At 35.1% G+C, this 19,057-nt stretch overlaps 1 protein-coding gene and 1 long non-coding RNA gene across 4 annotated transcripts; one reads left to right on the plus strand and one right to left on the minus strand.

Moving 5' to 3' along the window:
• Nucleotides 1-1,987: 1,987 nt before the first annotated feature.
• Nucleotides 1,988-11,691, plus strand: LOC110603994. 2 transcript variants are annotated; one of them, XR_002486197.2, is made up of 3 exons: nucleotides 1,988-3,771; nucleotides 4,292-4,353; nucleotides 10,531-11,691. It is a non-coding gene; the product is annotated as an uncharacterized LOC110603994 (long non-coding RNA). The 2 variants fall into 2 exon arrangements; XR_006348998.1 differs by having other exon boundaries at nucleotides 1,998-3,771; nucleotides 11,074-11,691.
• A 112-nt stretch (nucleotides 11,692-11,803) lies between these two features.
• On the minus strand, nucleotides 11,804-18,595 carry LOC110603993 (transcription initiation factor TFIID subunit 5). 2 transcript variants are annotated; one of them, XM_021742005.2, is made up of 19 exons: nucleotides 18,327-18,595; nucleotides 17,770-17,851; nucleotides 17,599-17,677; nucleotides 17,380-17,477; nucleotides 17,246-17,302; nucleotides 16,815-16,902; nucleotides 16,612-16,721; nucleotides 16,144-16,251; nucleotides 15,830-15,981; nucleotides 15,124-15,234; nucleotides 14,946-15,015; nucleotides 14,825-14,864; nucleotides 14,061-14,225; nucleotides 13,864-13,940; nucleotides 13,634-13,750; nucleotides 12,638-12,903; nucleotides 12,376-12,471; nucleotides 12,182-12,257; nucleotides 11,804-12,078 (listed from the first exon to the last, which is right to left on the minus strand). In XM_021742005.2, the coding sequence occupies exons 1-19, from the start codon at nucleotides 18,491-18,493 to the stop codon at nucleotides 12,025-12,027; spliced, it is 2,013 nt and encodes a 670-aa protein (XP_021597697.1). In that variant the 5' UTR covers nucleotides 18,494-18,595; the 3' UTR covers nucleotides 11,804-12,024. The 2 variants fall into 2 exon arrangements, with proteins under 2 accessions (XP_021597697.1, XP_043807869.1); XM_043951934.1 differs by having other exon boundaries at nucleotides 17,770-17,908; nucleotides 18,327-18,463.
• Nucleotides 18,596-19,057: the final 462 nt, after the last annotated feature.

The raw sequence follows: 19,057 nt of genomic DNA on the forward strand, positions 1-19,057 counted from the left end.
TATTAATTTTTATTATTTACTAATTATTATTATTTTACAGTTGAATTAATAAAATTTATTTAAAAATTATATATATACATACATACAGGAGAGGACATGGGAATAGATGCAAACATGGATAGAAGAGAGAGTAGGCACATGGAGGCTGGTTGCTGACATGGAGTATCGGGATAGGCCAAAATAACCACTAACGAATCTTGTCTTTCCAACTGCGACAACGCCATCAAACTGGAGAGTATTAGACAGTGAGATAACTCTGCTAGCATTTCTGTTAATCTTTTATTTTCAAATATGTAAAATTAGAAATTTAATTAAATTAGTAGTTAAATATAATGAAAATAATTATAAAAAAAAGGGTTTATACTGATAATTGAGAAAAAAGAGAGAATGTGGTCCAACATATTATATAAAATAGAGAAATATATAAAAGAAGGACCCTTCGCTATGTCCTAAAGCCTTCAATCAAGTTATTAAATGAGAGGTAAGATGTGGGTCTTTAGGTCCTTTAGTGGCGTGGTCTCTGCTCCCCATGACCTCTCCTTCTTTCCATTTTCTATATATATATATATATAATTATTTATTTTAATGTTTTAAGTATATTATTTAACATATTATTATAAAAGTATGTTATTAAAACTTACTTTAAATAAGATTATATTAAACTTAAACTTGGTAATTTAAACTTAAATTTGATAATTTTAATTTTAACAATACTAAAAAAGGAAAAGTTATAACTTAAATTTATCTAAACAAATTTTTAAAAAAAATTAATTTTATTTTTTTAATTTTTAATTTTCGGTTAAAAAAAAGTTAGATTCATAAAAATTAAAAAAAAATATATAATTTGTTTAAACTTATAATTAATTGAAAGAAAAGAGAGGAAGATGATGGAAGAATAGGGTACGGTCGGTCCCCGCCCACTAGACTGAAACTGTATAATAATAAAGCCATGCACCTGTTCTCCTCCACTAAAGATAAAAGGGAGGGTCCTGTTCCTCTGCTTCTGTGTCTATCCTATTTTCTCTAACTCATTCATTCATCAGTTATTGCTTCCATCAATGCACCAATTACACCTTTTCCACAATGTCCACATAAATACATCTATTAACATACACTTTATTACAAAATTATTTTTATAATTAATCAATTTTACTTTTATAATGCGTTTGAACATATATGATGAACATTAAAAAATTTAATAAGTAAATTGTCATATAAAAGATAAAATATATTTATATATATTGGAAGACATTTTATAGAGTAATTTTAAAATTTTCATGTTTATATAAAGTTATGGTTTTTATTTTTTAAGGTATCTAAAAAACCTAATATACATGTAAAGTAATTTGAATGTTTTAGATGTAAAAATTATTATAATAAAATGATATTTTGAGTTGAGCAATTTTTTTCTTCTTTTTTTTTTTTTTCAAAAAATTTGACAAACGAGCCAGAAAATTAAAATTAAGAGATTTACCTTTTTATTTTCAGAACGTTGTTAATTTTAAATCATTTTATTGAAATTAAAGTTGAACACTTTGATAATCAAAATTGAATAAAATTATATTGGTAATTCTAAAACAATTATATTCAATAATAAACTCATAACGTGACAATCAATATAATTTTAAACTCATTTTATTGATATTAAAATTGAATTGCTTATCTATAAATTTATAAAAAAAAGTATTTGATTGAAGTGAATTTTCATTGATTAAAAAAAAAAAAAGTGAACTCAGTCAACTAAATTTAATAGAGTAGTGATTGAAGACGAAGAGCCACGAGTGAGAGGATGCGGGAAATAAAAATGAAAACGGATGCAGGAAATAACAAAAATTTAAAAGAAAAACTTGCTTCCCAGAGACACGCAGTCGCATCAGACCCAATTCCCTAGAGAGAAGTCACTTGGGGACGAAATGCTCAGATCCCACCATTATCACAATCCAACGGCAGGGAAATACTAGTAAAAAAATATAGAAATCGGACGGCTACAAGTCAATCGGAAGTGACAAGCGCATGAAAGCAACACGTACGCACAACAATTTCAGCCAACCAACCACATCCCTACAGAGTACATACTCTCTACACAGGCGCGCGCACACACACACAGAGAGAGAGAGAGAGATCACTGACTCCTCCTCCTCCTCTCTTCTTTCTTCTTCTTCTTCTTTTCGCCTCCCATCATGCCGTGCAGTGTTTAAACATGTGGGCTATGGTTCTCTTTTTACATGCTTGGAGCCATTATGAGTATCAGCCGTTCATATTGGCGTATATGTTAGTTGAGAGAGTCATGCGAATTCACTGTTAGATTTGTTCAGATACAGATAAAAGAGAGGACATTTGGTACCTTTTACCGACACCTGCACGTCTTGCATGAGAGAGAGAGAGAGAGGATTCTTGACTTTGTGGTGGCTACAGCCTTTCTTGGTCCCAATATAACCCTAAATCGTCATTAAAGCCTTTCATTCCTGGAGCATGAGGAGTGGGAATCATAGATTTATGGTAACTTTCCTTAAATGGGTCTCACTGTGTTATCAGATTTCTGGGTAGCTTTGTCTTTATATTATTTACTTCCCTACTCATCATCTCCTCTCATCTTTGCACTCTTCTCTACTTTGATACTCATCTCCTCTCCTCTCATCTTCTGGGACATAGAACTTGACAGAAGAGAGTGAGCACACAGAGGCATTTGTATAAATCTATACCCTTTCTTTTGCGTGCTCACTTCTCTTTCTGTCAGCTTCCGGCGCCGGAATTTGATCTCTCTCTGGTGATTAAAATTCCCGGCCTGTTTCTGTTCCATGTTGATACATATATATCCTCTCTTATTTTCTCTTTTTTCCTCCCCTTATCTGCTTTCAAAGACCTCTTTCATTCGAAGAGGAAGAAGATTTGATATGATGGTTGAGCAAACAGAGAAAAAGATGAGCCAATACCATTGATTAATACCAAAAGGAGATATGTCTTTGTCTTTGTTTCAGTTTTTAAGTTTATGCATTACAGTATATATTTAATTTTGAAAACTGGGGCTTTTGTTGGTGTATAGTACCCGTGATTACTGTGCAGATTTAGCGGCAAAACACTGTTGATAGCATGGGGAGGGGTTGATCTACGTTATCTAAGTCTTATAGCATGGTCCTTACTTGCAAAACCCTCTTTTTTCATTTTTAATCTGGCTCCATGCTCTTATAATTTTCTTTTTCATTCGTGCTCATGGTTTTATGTATCAAGTTCGAGGTTTGCTTCTGATTGGAGAGTCTATTCACCTGAATCTAGTAGCTTCAAAACTTTCAGAAGAAAAAAAAAAGGTTTTCCCTTTTATGGGTTCAAAAACCCTATTCTAGGATAGGGTTGCTTGTGTTGAAAGTGCACAAGTTATATCTTGTGGCTTCTTTTTGCTCTGATTTTCGACATTATCTGGTCACTTTCACAGTACTCAAGTGGGTTCTGACAAAGGTTTTTATTTCTTTTATTGATGTTCTGAATTGTTTGTTTCAAAGTAGTTGTTTCTCTTTTATGTATATTTGTGTGGATGATTGAGCAGATGTGATGTTTTTGGGTACATATCGGGGGGGGGGGGGGGGGTGAGGGACTCATTAGATTAGGTACAATGACGATGCTTCTTTCTACATATGGGAAGTTTTCTGCAACTTTTTTTTTTCTCTCTTTGCTCGTATGTTCTGAGTTTTTGCAGATAGATGGGTAATCAATCAAGGAATCGTCAACTCACTTGTCATATGCGAAAAATCCCCTAGAAGAAGTCTAATCGAGAAGGTCAGAAAATATATATTCTTTTTTGCCGATTTTTTTTTTCGAAACAGAAAATATATATTCAAGAAACGTGTCTTGAATCTACATATACACAACACCCTTTTCTACTTATTTCATGAACTTCACTTACCTTTTTTTCTCTTCTTTTGTTGGAATCAACACCTTGTTCGTTATTCAATCTTCAATTCTTTTAATAACCCGTCAAATCTCGTGATCTTACCGACTAATGTTTCATATGGATGGTATATGAGGCAAAGAATATAAGAAAAGTTCACATAAAAGCAAGTAGTTTTTCAGTTGGTTCCTTGTTTGTCATTGTAGTTGGTTTGAGCAATTAGTAGGCAGCTTTGATCATATTCTTCCCAGTAAAATTTTGATTTATATAACAATAGAAGTTCATGGATAGCTCTTATGTTTTATCATATTCGGGTTCATTAACAAGATATAACTTGATATTTCTTAGCACACTATATTTATTTTATGCAGAGGAGAAACCTACAATTTTGCTATAATTAAATTGCAGATGTTGAATATCTGAGCGGGCAGTTCAAATTTAGAAAGCAAATGTTTGTGTCCATGGACAAGGTAAATACATTCAATTGGCTTCAATATGCTTTTGTTTTCTTGTTCTTTGAAGGTGGCAGTGTACTGTATGTTTGTGGTAGTTGAGCCACTAGTTGAATGTTACTTCATGCAATAGTTTTGTGAAGTAAGATCTTTTTTCTTTTACTCTCTTGTTCTGTAGATTTAGAGTCTAGTTAACATTATTATTTAAGATGCTTAGAAAATACTGTTTTGAGGATATTAATTAAAGACTTATTTCAGTTATAAGAACTCCAACAAATAAATAAATAGTTGTTTGAAATTGTTTTTTTCCAACAAAATATAGGTTGGTGTCACAGTTCAAAACATTCTGAGTGTCACTACAGTTTTTCTAAGGCATAACTTGAAAAAAAAAAAAATCAAGCATAGCAGATAAATATATTGTAACTATGGTACTTTGGAAGGTTACTATATAAACCCTTTTTTTCAACATTATGGTACTTTGGAAGGTGGTTTCACGTAGGTTATTCTCTAATGAAAAGTAAAGTCCAAGTTACTCACCTTTGAAGCAAGCAATCGAGTAGTCTATTCTCAAGTACATAATCATATGGCAGCCATATGGTACACCTTGTGATTGATAACCAGAATAAACTATTTGTACTAGCTAGATGAAAAGGTGAAAAAAAAAACTACCTTTACTATAATTTAATTTAGGTTGTGATATGACTGTTTGTGGAAGCTTCCGTGGTAGCTTTACTTATAACTTTTTGTTCTCTGAAATCATGCTTGTTTTTGTTTGCAAATTGCATTTGTATTGTAGTTGTCCAAACATTTAATTTGTAGTCTAGTACTGTGAGGCCTCCAAAATGCGATTTCCATGAGAAATTACAATAACGAAATCTTTATTACACATCATTATATGAGAAATTGAACAATTTTATTTATTTCTTGAGTTAATATTTCCACTATACATCATGTATTTACCAATCAATTAAAGTCAATTTATTCAATATCAAGTAATCCTTAATTCTAAATAACTAAAATGAACGATAGGAATCGCTTTCCATCATTAAATTCCATTTGAAACCAGGATAATTTTCATGGTCACTGAATTTTAATTTATTTTTAAAAAATTAACAATGTTTAAATATTTATATGAAATAGTTGAGTTCAAAAAACTTTGTAATCAAGTTCCTTTATCAAGTCAAAGGTTGTAAACATTTGCTTGACATCTCTCTCTAATCATATATTAGCCTCTCTTTTCTTCTTCCTTCTCCCTGATAAAAATATTGATCGAACTAGATGCAGAAGGCCACAATCCCAGCAAAGTAATGAAGCACACTTCATCTTAAGCAGTTCCACCTTCATCATCACCAGCTTCCTTCTCCGCCGTCGTTGCAGCACTAGTCACCACCTGCTACTTCATTTTTATAGTCTTTAATTTTGAGAGACGTAGGATAAGTCACATGTGCGTTTTATCGAAAAATCTACCAGAAACTCACTCGAGTAACTATTTTATGTAATTATTTAAATGTTGAAGACTTTTTTAAGTAAATAAAACTTCAATGACTGCAATAAAACTTCAGTGACTAAAGTTCAATGATCGTATGTGAAAATGACCATTTGAAACCAATTCAACATTAATACTTAAAATTTTAAATCTTTTGATATTACTTCCATCCACATTGTTTAAGTCTTCCTTTTTTCCTTCACATTACTTCCAATACTATCTTAATTGATCCTCTTTCATTTTATCCTCAAAGTGTGCTACACACTCTCTAGCAAATGAATCATTGGTAATCTTATCTATAATCATAATGCCAGTGTGGTGGGTATATCATATTTTAGATGCCAACACCCACTCTTATACAACATAGTTGGCTTGAGCGTAATTCTATGAAACTTACTTTTCACTTTGTCAAGATCTTATATCCTATATAGCATATCCATTGCACTCCTCCCCTTCATCTATCTTGGTTTAATCATATGAGTTACATCCTCTTCTGTTATTTCATTCTTTTGGATGATAGAACCTAAATACTTAATTTAGTTGCATCTTGCCACCAGAACTCCATTCAGTTGAACATTCTCTCCATTCTTTTTATGAGAGCTACATGTTCAATGCATATTCTTCGTACTTCTATTTAGCTTGAAACCTTTTACTCTCAAAGTCCTTCACAACTCCAAGTTTTAGTTAACTCCACTAATCTCATCCGCAAAGACAGCATCATCTGTAAGAACATGCACCATGGGGACATCATTTTGAATACTAGCTACCACATCAATAACTAGGTAAATAGGTATGGAGTCAAAGTAGATTCTTGATGTTAACCTATTATTATAGGAAATTTGTTATATACATGTCCTTATATTCTAGTGTATGTTAAAGAACTTCCCTAAATACTCTATCATTTGCATCCTCAAGGATAAACCTTCAAGACGGACCTCTCTTTTTTTGAGGGTCCATTAATACCATATGTAGATCCTACTTCCTCTTCTTATAAATTTTCTTTAATATTCTAAACAAAATGATAGGCTTTATTACAGGTCTACTAGATATAAAGCCATATTGGTTCTTTAATACCTTAGTGGTATTTCTAATTCTATGCTTAATGATTCTTTTAATGAACTAAAGTCTCTTCCTTTACTCATTCGGTATGGTAACTTTTCAAATTGTTGTATGTCACTGAATATTTTTATTTTTTATTTTTAATTCTCGATAGCCAAGCTACTGCAAGTACCCCGTTGCACTTTCATCATGATTTATAGTCATCTTTCATGTCTCAATTGAATAGCTAATCAAAGTAGGATACACCTCTCTTTTATCCGATATCCATCTTTTATCTCATCATCTCCCAAGAAAAATAAAATTGTTGATTATCATCTTATTGCACTTGACTTTGAAATATATCCCCTCCCCTCATTTCAATAAGTTGTTATAGCTTGTGCTTTTTCTTTCCCTTAGTATCCAAACTTGTGTACATTGGCTAGAGATTTACAAAGAGCCTTCCCAATTTGTATTTCTCAGACTTCCAAAATTTTTCCATTAACCAATGCAACATGTAAATCATTGAGTATCCCTTGAACTAATGCATTATATCTTCTCAAACTTGCTTTTAGCTTCCTCATTCTTACCTACTTGAGGAACTTACACTGATGATATATCTTTTTTAACACTAACTTCAATGAATAATCCTATCACCAGCTTTCTTCACTTCCTTTACCTTACATTTCAATTATTCCAATCATTCTTACTCATTTTGACTCGTCCCTACCCAGGACTACTAGTATAACCTAATATTCCAACTACTTAAGTGAACTATGCTCTCCTAAACTTGCTTCTTTAGATGCAGTCATCCAACAAGATGTTATGTAACGACCCGGAAGCCGGACCGCTATCGGCGCTAGGATTTAGATCGACTTAAGGTCGCCGAAACCCGTAGCAAGCCTACTATGCTTCCTGTGTACCTGATAAAATCCCATATATGTTCACACATTTTCATAAAAATTTAAATTTTTTGTATACCAAGCTCGACCTGTGCATGCATCATAAACTGTATACATAAAACCCACACTAGAGCCCTCATCAAATGCTCTAGTATGGTAAACATCACATGCCTCAAGCTTGATTCATCATAACTTATCATTAAAACTTTTGCATAAAGACCATGATAAACAGGGTTATACAAAACATAAACTAGGGCAAAACACAAATCTAATCCATTAAATAGTACATGTCTACCACTATTCTATTACATAAACTTATACCAGCCTCTAGCCGACTTCCCGAGCTATTCTTGACCCTGCAAACCTGGGGTTAGGGGAAAGGGATAAGCTACAAGAGTCTAGTGAGCAGAACATAAAAATAGTTTAATAAACATATGCTCTCATGAAATGCATTACAATACAAACAATACACATCAAGGATGGACTTGTTACCAGTAACCCTCTACATATTCAAATAATGCCCGGCCCTCGATGGAGCTCCTCAGGACTTCCTCTTAAACATAACATAATATATCCAATTGTGCCAGGGGCGTAGAATGGGCAGCCCTAGTCTTTCCCTTACATAGTGCCAGGGCGCGTAGAATGGGCAGCTCTAGTCTTCCGTATTCGTATCATATCATAACCTGCTCGAGGGCTAGCGGGTCATCCAACATCCATCCACATCAACAATAATTTATGCAATGCATCATATTCGTGAATTCTAAAGCAAAACAACCTAATACATAACATGGCATTCGTAATGCATGAACATGCTTAAAAAATTTAGTTACTTTAAAATATAGTTTTGTTCTACTCACCTCTGGCTGACGCTCGACTGACAAAGACGCAGCTGGCTCACTGAAGGCCTCTACGGTCTCCCTGGTACGATCCTACACAGGTGGACTCAAATGAGGGACCAACACAACTATTACATGACTCTAAACACTCCCCAAAATCCCCCTAAAACATCACAAAACATGCATATAAAACAAGTAAAGGAAGGCTGGGTAGAGGACTTTCGGAGGTAGGTTCGGTGGCCGAAGGTCCTCTACAAATCCGAAAGTCGGGGTCCTTCGAGGGCAGGTTCGGCGGCCAAAGGTTCTCCACAGATCCGAAAGTCCTTGACTTTCGGGGGCGGGTTCAGCGGCCGAAACTCCCTTACAGATTCAAAAGTGCTTGCTTTCGGGGGCAGGTTAGGCGGCCAAAAGGCTGCCTCCCATGCAGGTTCGGCGGCCGAACTTGGATTCTGCCATTCTGGAGAACCCGATTCTGCCCTATGCATTTCAGCTCCAAAACTCTCAAATCCTCACACCCAACTTCCCACAACATGCATACTCACTCCAACATGCATAAGGGGTATAAAAACTAGCTTAAACCCCAACAAACAACAATAAAACACAAGAGAGAGCATACATTCATCAAAACCCAACTCAAAGCCTATAACCTTAGATCTGGCCATATCATGCATTTTTAACCCTTACCCCTTTTTAAAACTTACTTAAAACATATAAAAAGGCAAGGATCTACATTTATCTCTTGAAGATCTAAGGTAGATGCAACCCAAGCTTGGAGTGGAGTTGAGGAGAAACGGTCTCCCAAACTTTAAAGTCTTTGATCCAAGCTCAAAACTTCAAAAACAAGCGAAAACTCATGAAAATTTGAAGGAAAAATATAAAATCATCAAAGGAAGGGCAAGAACTCACCTTTGCCCGAAAATGGAGAGAGAAACTCTCCCATTTTCGGACTGAAGGCCTCTTATAGGTGGCTGGCCAGACCACCTTCGGGGGCTGAAAGGAGAGCTCCCGTGGCAGCACCATGTTCGGCGGTCGAACCTAAGGTTCGGCGGTCGAACCTGAGCTTGTCCCTCAAAAATATTTTTATTTCATTTTAAAATTTTAACTCAAAACCAAATAATAAAATCATGAAAAACATTTTGTAAAAATATATTTTACCCTTTGAAGAGGTTCCGGTATCCGAGATTCCGGATTCCAACGGGGATTTCGTCGGAAGATTGAAATTTCGACACCGGAGTCTACCCGGGTATTACATGTTATGTTACCAATCTCTCGCCTTTTTTCCTGTTCACTTTTGAAGACAAGCTATGTTAACCCTCCTCTTTCTAGTATTCACAAATCACAAGCACCATTGATTTTTCAGTTAGTGATATTATATTCCGATTACCTAGGTGCACTCTACTCTCCTAGACTCGATTCTTTACACACTTATCCATCAAGATGTTATAACGCTTGCCTAAGTTGCACCACAAACTGAAGCTTTGATATGCCGGGACTTAACTTTGCTAAACTCACAAGGACAAAGTTATATTAAACCTATCAAGCGTATCAAATTTTTCTTTTTATTTTTCTTTTAAGATTTGAAAAGCGTTGTAGGTATACAAATTATTTTAAGATTTTCTTCAAATTCTACAAAAAGAGTTGGTGTGTGATTTTCATCAAGTGAGAAGGGAGTGAATGTGGTGGCGGGTTAAGCCAATAAAAGTGAAAGGCTAAATGAACATTAATAAGAAATTGTATTAGATAATATTTGACTAGGTAATTAATAGGAGTTTACATTGATTTAATAGCTGGAGTGTATTTGATGTTTGAACATAGAAGTATGAGCAGTTAGATACGAGAACCAAATAGGCACTTACTAGGCATTTTGCTTTTTGTGGTATAACAGTGTTACCACATGTTTACGGCAGCAATAGAATTTTTTCTGTTGATGAAATAGGTGTTTCCAGTCTTCAATCCGAAGTGAGGTTTTGATGTCACCATCTCGAGCAACAGTTTTAAGTCCAACACACTAGACAGACAATTTTATATAGCAGCAGTGAGTGTCTACTCGAACAGGAGCCATTTCCAATCACACAAATAACAAGTGAAGCAGAAATTCAAGGCAATTATTTCAGATATGAAACCTCCTCTCTCTCTCTTTTTTTTCCCCATTTTCTTTGTGCCCAAGAGGATAAATCATCAGAGATGCATCCTTTGCTAAGCATAAACTGCACTGATATTCATAACCAGGGGGTGAAAGGCGTAGAACTAGTGAAGCCTAGTTGTAAATGCATGATCACGATTCCTATGGTTAATTCGAAAAGTTGTTTAGGGTTCATATGGCACCAAAAAATGATTCTCTTCTATCAACAAAATTTCAACATCAAACACAAAGTGTGAGTCTTATACACACGACAGTAGCAGCATAAACCACACAGAGCATCAATTTGATTACCTTTGGTGCTGCAATAGATTTCTGACGCACTATATATTTGTGCAGAAGCCATAGAGTAGTGCTTCGACTGAGCTTCAAAGATCCTACACAGGGACAAAGCAGGGAAAATATGAAAAGAAAATTCGTCCACACCTGACCCCGTGCTTATTGAATCGGAATCTACCAAATCTGTAGGCTGGAGAGGTGATGAAAAAATTTTCCAATCGGGTTGAGAAAGAGGAGAATGGACAAAACTGGCGATGGCGGGAAATAGACAAATAAATACCAAACTCTTTCTTCTCAGTTATCATATGGGCGCTATCCGTGTGCTTAAAAAAAAAAAAAAATACGGCAACAGTTACCTACTTGTGTAGAAAGCAACTTATTCTCTACTTTTATTTATTATTATCTTTATTAAAATTGGATTAGTTTGTGAAGTTTGATTGCTCACTGTCGCAGAGACTTGTAAATACTTTTTGAGAGTAGAGTGGGCTTGGTGCTCCATGTGCGAAACGTGGCTCCACTCAGGTTGTTGTCCAGTCTAATCGCTATCCAATAGCATATAGTTGCCATTTGCCGATAGGTTGAAGAAATAAAAAAACACTGTTCTTGGATAGCGAGCTGGAGTATCCTGTTCTTCGCTATCTTGCTATGAAAACACTGTTCTTCGCTGATTCCATTGAATGGCAACCATTTTAATGCGGTACAGTTCATTTTAATCAAACCCATTAGCAGGCAACCGGTTTCAGTTTAATACCCCATGAAACATATTTTCTATGCTAAAAGATTGATGGAATTTAAGTCAATATATCGGTGATATTAAAACTGTCTTTAATGTTACAAGATTTCGAATTTGAGTTTCATTCCAATTAAATGAAAAAAAATAAATTAATTAAAAAGTTCTCATAGACAAGGGCAGCATCTGCATTTCTCCATAACACAATCTAATCCCATGCTTTCCACTTCTTTAGCTAGTTGACATCTTCAGTCGTGTCATGTCTTAATAATGTATGCACCTCAAACAATTTTTGAAAGAACTCCAGCAGCGAAAAGAAGATTCCTCCGAGAAAACTAATACCAGAATAACAACTCAAACATTATATATTACCAAAACAACATATTAAAGGACTGGGAAGAATATCAAATAAGAGAATTTGAGTATTCGGGTAATTACCCTCAATGTATACACTGGTGTTGATTTTGTTGGCAGCGTTTTCAATGACCTCAATCTGTTAGCACTTCCACTTTTGCTGATTGAATGCAATATATTCAGTAAAATATCCCCAACAAGCACCACTCAGAAAAAAGAAGAGAGAGAGTCCACAATAAGGATAAGACGTGAGCTACTTTGCTACGGGAGAAACTTACCCTTCTTCGGCCCTTGTTACTTTTGTGCTTGTGGTTACATCCCATAATTTTACGGTACAATCAGCAGAGCCAGATGCAAGCAGTGAACCTTCGCAACTGACAGAAGCAGCAAGAGTTTCCAGAAATTATCAATAATCCAACTAACTATAAAACAACTAAGCCTTAATTCCAAATAGTAATCCAACTATCTAATTAATTAAAAGAAGTGTTCACGCAAAAGAAAGAGTTCTCCAAGGATGCATAAGCAACAAAGCATTTGCACCTGAACGCTAGTGTCCACACGCATGAATTGTGGCCCATCAAAGGTGAAACACAGCGGCCACTTGAAAGGTCCCACATCATAATTGTGCCATCTTCATCAGCAGATGCCATATATCGCCCATCAGGTGACATTGCCAGTGATAAAATCATACTCCTATGACCAATGAAAATCCTGACGCACTCCCCACTCTGTACATCCCAGAGTCTAACTGTCTTGTCACTTGAGCCAGTCGCAATGTAGTTGCAGTTGGCATGCCATTGCACACACTAAAATAAATCGCACAATTTAAGGTCACTGATTTTTCAGAACTATAAAACACGCAAGAGTATTAAGTCTTTGCTCATCTCATACCATATATAAAGCAAAGCAGAAAACACAAAACCAGAATTCTCCATTGCTACTAGAATGGCACTAAAATAAAATATGCTGCAGCATCCAGACCATCAGGCAACAGAGTTGACAGGGCTGAAAAGAAGACAAAGCCTTTACACAAATGACAAGCGTTTTTCCCTTTTTTTTTTTTTTTCAAGGAGTAAACTTATCCTATATCCATATTACCAAGTGTTTCACAACAGCCTGGTTTCTATGTTGGTATAGCGTGCCATCTAAGATACAATTGAAATGATAAACAAGCAATTTTATTAGACTGAATCCATTCAATAATGAGTGAGATGGAGGAAAAAGGAGGATATCAAGTATAAAAAAAGATGTAATAGATCAAGAAGAAAAGGTCCTCAACAGAAGCATCATATGCTGGAAATAAAAGGTTAAATTGCTACAACTAGATCACCTAAACTTGCTAACATGATAACATCCAACTTAGACAGACAATTCCCCCCCCCCCCCCCAGCCGGTTCATCCAATCTATCTTTTGTCAACAATATTATTAATTATTATAACAAAAACAAGAATGCCTTGATTCTGCTTAGAGATTCAGAATCAGAAGAAAATTTTTATATAAGCAATCACACAGAATAAAAAAGAAACATTACTCACGTCAACATCGGACAAGTGACCTGCCATTATTCTTAAAGGCTGTATTCTATCCATGGACCAAATCCTTGCTGTTCGATCATGAGAGGCACTGGCAAAATAATGTCCAACAGGACTAAACTGCACCAGTATATAGAGTAGAATGTATGAGAAACATGAGTTTACCACTTAGTTATACGTTCCTCAACACAAGGGATTAAATAGTATAATAAAGACAAAAATGAAATGCATACCTGAACATCCCATACAGGGTAATTATGACCCTTGTAGCAAACAAGATTTGCATTTAGTTTTGTGCTCCATAATCGAACTACAGAAGGAAAATGAGAAGTTTTTAGAGCAGACAATAGACTGCAATAAACTACAATTAAAATGAAGGCACACATGCACACAATTTAGAGAGAATGGTGACATGAATAGGATAACATACTCGTTGTGTCAGCTGAGGAGGAAAGAATAAAATCCCCAATTGGGCTAAAAGTGGCCGAATAAACAGGCCCTGAATGACCCTGAAATAACGTGTAGGATCTTTTCACACCATTTGGCCCTAGGACATGTTCACTCGGAGCAGTATCATTTTCACCCTGCAAAACAGCTGAAAACAAGATCACTAACACCAAATCTCCTCTTTGAGAGGTCTATGTCGTTGGATAACATAAATTAACATACAAGGATGTCCAAATACATACAAGTTACAACCATATTGGAAGAGAGGTACTAATTGCCATTAAGCACAGGCGTCCCACAAATTATTTAAGACCCAGGATTTTTGAAGTTATAATGATAGCTTTGAGCTAAGAATGAAGATCATTCAATAAAGCTATTTCAAGATCATGGAGGGTGTTAGAATACGCAACAAAGAAAAGCACATAGATGTAATAATTTTCATAACCATAAACCCTTAACTACAGCCTGCTAAGTTCTCAAAAGGACATATTTATGCATCTCCTGTGTAGTGAGTGGTTTAAATCAAAATTTAAAAAAAAAGCTCTTAAACTGGTAATTAACACAGAATATACAAACAAAATGATGCCATTTGCTAGATCCAGGCAAATGCTCCATTAATAACATAGCAATCAAGTAACGACAAATTTTTACTGTACCCACTTGCATATTTGTACTCATAAACAGTATGTGCTGATGAAAGGAATAACAAAATATTACAAAAAGTATCTCCCATTTATATAGACTTACAATTGCTAGATTGTTGCCCAAGCTTAGCCATATCCCAAATCTGAGGAAGCACAATTCAAAATTACCAACTAGAATGGCTAACATAATAAATACTGGGGTAAGTTATGCGCTAGGACAAAACCTTCAAGGAGGAGTCTGAGAATCCACCAGCAACCAAAGATCCATCCTGGGATATTGAAGAACAGTTCAAACTGGAGAAATTCCACAAAAGAAAAAAATAAGCAGTTGAGAAAAAATATATATAAATCCAGAATAACTGAACTTCTGATAAAAAAATGCCACTGAACAATAAATATTACCCATTGCGAGTGTTGATAAATGTATAAAAGCTAACAGACGGCAATGCTGCACTACTCAACTGTACACGGTTTCTCAAGTCTTCAAGAATAGACTGTTCCACCTCTGTTGAGCTGAAGAATAATTAAAATATCAATTGAAAGAATGCTTTAGCATTAAAGTTTCATTTTCTAGTCATACCTGGACAAGGACCTGATTGGAAAACGTTGGAAAAATTACATTACAAATGAAGCATGACAAGTTCAGATTATATAAAATGTAGACATGCCTCAAATTTATTCCACAAGATCCAAGAAACAGCACAATTTGTAAACTATATACATCAAGCAAGCAAGAAAAAAGAAAACAGAAATTAATAAGGCATTCATACTTGTGGCGGGCAAAATAAATTTGCTAATGTTCTGTTTTCAGGGCAATGAGTTCAGAATGAAAGTAGAATGCCTCCAGCCTACAAATATACTGTTTTCTATTTTTATGATATAGTACGCTGCAAACTGTCAGATAATAGCCACAGCTAATTTCCTTTTCCTGTACCAATCACTACAAAATATATTTTCTTTGCATTTGGTACTAAAGTCACGTTGCTGGATTTTTTGCAGAAGCATAACACCAAATGCATACATCTAACTCCACAGGGAACCATAACTACAGCTACCAGCCATATGGTATATTTAAAATGGAAAGTGAAATAAGATTCCAAGAAAATACATTACTGGCAGAGGAAGTTCTGATTTGACACGAGGTGCTATTGGTGCAGTATTAGCTTCAGGACGAACAACTTTTGCAGTTGCACTAGCAGCTTTGTCTTTTTTCAACTTTTTAACAGATGCACCTTGTTTTCCACCTTCTATTGATCTTTTCTGAAGAAGAAACAAAGAATCAGAGGAGAAAATGAACCATTAAGAGAGTCAAAACTGCAGCTACATGATGGTAACCTATAATCTACATATTTCTTGAAAAACAAACAAATTGTTAACACAGGTATGTGCAATAATAATATAATGATTTATGAGCATATGTACCTTGGTTTCATCCTGGTCCCCCTCTTTGGCTTCTCCTTCAGTCTTTTCAGAATCTGAGAGTAAACCCCCTGCCTTCTCTAAGCGTTCCTCCAAAGAATCTTCAAGCAGCTACAACAATTATATGATTAAAGCTCAAAATCAGCAACTATGGGAAAAAATAAGAGAGAAGCAGCAATAGAAAGTGCAACAATAATAAACCTAACTAAAGCAAGCATCACATTCTTGAGAGAAGTCCCAGCAGGCATCAAGTGGGAAATATTTTCAGTAATACAAAAAAACTCAGAGACACTTATTTCAAATTTTTTAAGTTTTCAACTTCTCCAAGAAGCAAAATCGAAGGATAGTTAGCTTTTAAAACAAACGAAAAGTTCTAAAATGTCGAGCAAACAGCACCAATTTTGTCATTCTCCATGCAATATTTATGCAGATATAAGGAATTAGATGAACCTCAAAGGCTTCACTACTCACCCCCCAATGTATTTCTTTCTTATTTATCTGATTAGCTGCATCCTGGTTGCTTCCAATTAATGTCACAACCTCAGAATCATCTGAAATCGGGCAAGGCTGTCCAGGAGATACTACAGCAAATGGGAACAAGAATCATATGCGAGATTTAGCAAATCCTGTTCTGAATAATCATTTAAATTCAACAAAATGGAAAGTAGATATACCTTGGAAGTTGATATGCTCATTAACAATCCCAAGCATCATAGTCGATTTTGTATTGCGTAGATACTGCATCAGGAGCTCATTGGAGTACTGGCAATTTGATTGACAGCCAGAGCTTAAGTAATTTGCACGAATTAATGAATAGATTTCTATCATGCTAATTTAGTAATCAACAACCATCTATTTACCTGAATAATCTATGTAAAATAAAGGCAATGATTCGCAGAAAATAAATTAAACATGTCTGCAGATTTCAGGGAATAAAAACTAAAAGCACAAACATCATTAGCATTTATCTCAACTACTTTCACCTTGAGACTGCCACATGGCGACTTGCCTCGGATGATTTCATGCAACCAAACATATTCAAGTATAATAAACCAAGCATGTCTGCAAATATTTCTAAATGAATGAAGAGGAAATAAGATATTACCTGACATATCTTTATATTGACTTTGCTCTGCCTAAGAGTATGAGCAAATTCCATTTCCTAGAAAGATAAGAAGATGAGTTTCTCTCTTTATAATAGAAAAGGAATGCAATACAACACTTTAGAATTGTATCAACCTCCAAATGAGAGGGAGAAAGAACTCCTTCCAACTTTTGAAGGTCACGTGAGTGCATCATTTCATGATCTTCACGAAAGGTGTTGAAAAAAGTTCTAGCTGGGAAGATAAACCAAAAAAACCATAAGATAACATGCCATAATTATCATAATGATGTGCCACTTCAAAATATGCACTTTTAGGACACAAGTAGGATAAAAGACTATAATCTCAGTATTACCCTCTTGGATATGCCCTTTTGATACAAGATCCATATAACAATGGACAAATACTGGATAAAGTACACGAAGCAATTCAGGCTGCATAATTCAAAGACAATCAATGTCAAACGTACTTATGTGGCAAAATGAGCAATGACCAAGTAAATAAGCAATTTGACAAAACCAGGTACCTTGTACAAATCAAGTGAACTATGCGCCCACGACCTTAGTTTACTATATTCATCATTGTATCGAGCTGGAGTATCCTCTGGCCTGGAGAAATCCATTGAAGGGAATAATTAGCCCATGATTAAATTCAAATAAGTAACCCTGAAAAAAAAAACTCCTAATTATTCGTTGAAGTGCATCATTAGTACACGAATAAACTCAACCTGAAAAGAATTCTCCTAATTCAGCATTTCCACCGACCGACTCCGCGTTTCAGTTAACTCTCCAAATTTCCTTTTTCCCAATAACAGCTCAATGAATTGAAAACCAGGACCTTTTTCACACATAAAACAATTTTTTGCACCCATTGCAATTTTCCACAAACGTTTAAAAAGTACTTTTTGTGAAGGTTAGAATGATTTATTGTGGCTTTGACGTTCAAGAGAAGCATATTCTCTCTACTATCCAGTAGAGGAAATTAAGACATGAACATACACAAATCAGATATATATATATATATATATATATATATATATATATATATATATAGAGAGAGAGAGAGAGAGAGAGAGAGAGTTACTGCGAGAGGGAGAGGAGGAGAACGGAGAGATCAGGATCGGAATGGATGTCGACGGAGTTGACATTGGAGCTGTGCTGAACTTCATCCTGGAAAGCAAGCTCTGCTTGCTTAAAACCTTTCTTCTTCAAATAAGTCTCCACAAATTTCACTACTTGCTCTTCGTCCATCTTCTTCTTCTTCGTCGTCGCCTTCTTCTACTGATATTATAATGCCCTCTCCTTCACAGTTTCACTTTCGCTTCCACTGCGACGAAGTTCGTTATACCTTTTAGGGCTTCGCTTCTGGAACTTGAAATTGTTGTCGAGAATAACAATCCGGCCCTTTCATATTTGGGTTTAAACCCAATTGTTTTGGGCCTACATCCGATTTATGATTTATCATCTGGATGCGGGCCTGATCAGACAAAATAATACTGCCACGGCCTACCCGTAGAGTCGATCACGGTCCAGTTCCAATGCTACGTGGAGTCGAACGCAGTTTTGATTTATTCCAATTTATAATTAATTTTTTATAAAGTTTTAAGGAACTACAAAAAATTAATTTATTTTTCAATTGAATTTAGTTTGATTAATTACTTTCTAATTTTGAATTAAACCATTGCCACCTCTAGCTAGGAGTTTATCTCAAGTCAAAACTCTCTCTCTATATGTATACATGTTTATACGTATATAGGCTTAATTTGAAATTTAAATTTTAGGAGAAAATTGATATTTTTTGAAATAAAAAGTATA

Source organism: Manihot esculenta, chromosome 16 (genome assembly GCF_001659605.2).
Source record: "Manihot esculenta cultivar AM560-2 chromosome 16, M.esculenta_v8, whole genome shotgun sequence".
NCBI classification, from domain to species: domain Eukaryota; kingdom Viridiplantae; phylum Streptophyta; class Magnoliopsida; order Malpighiales; family Euphorbiaceae; genus Manihot; species Manihot esculenta.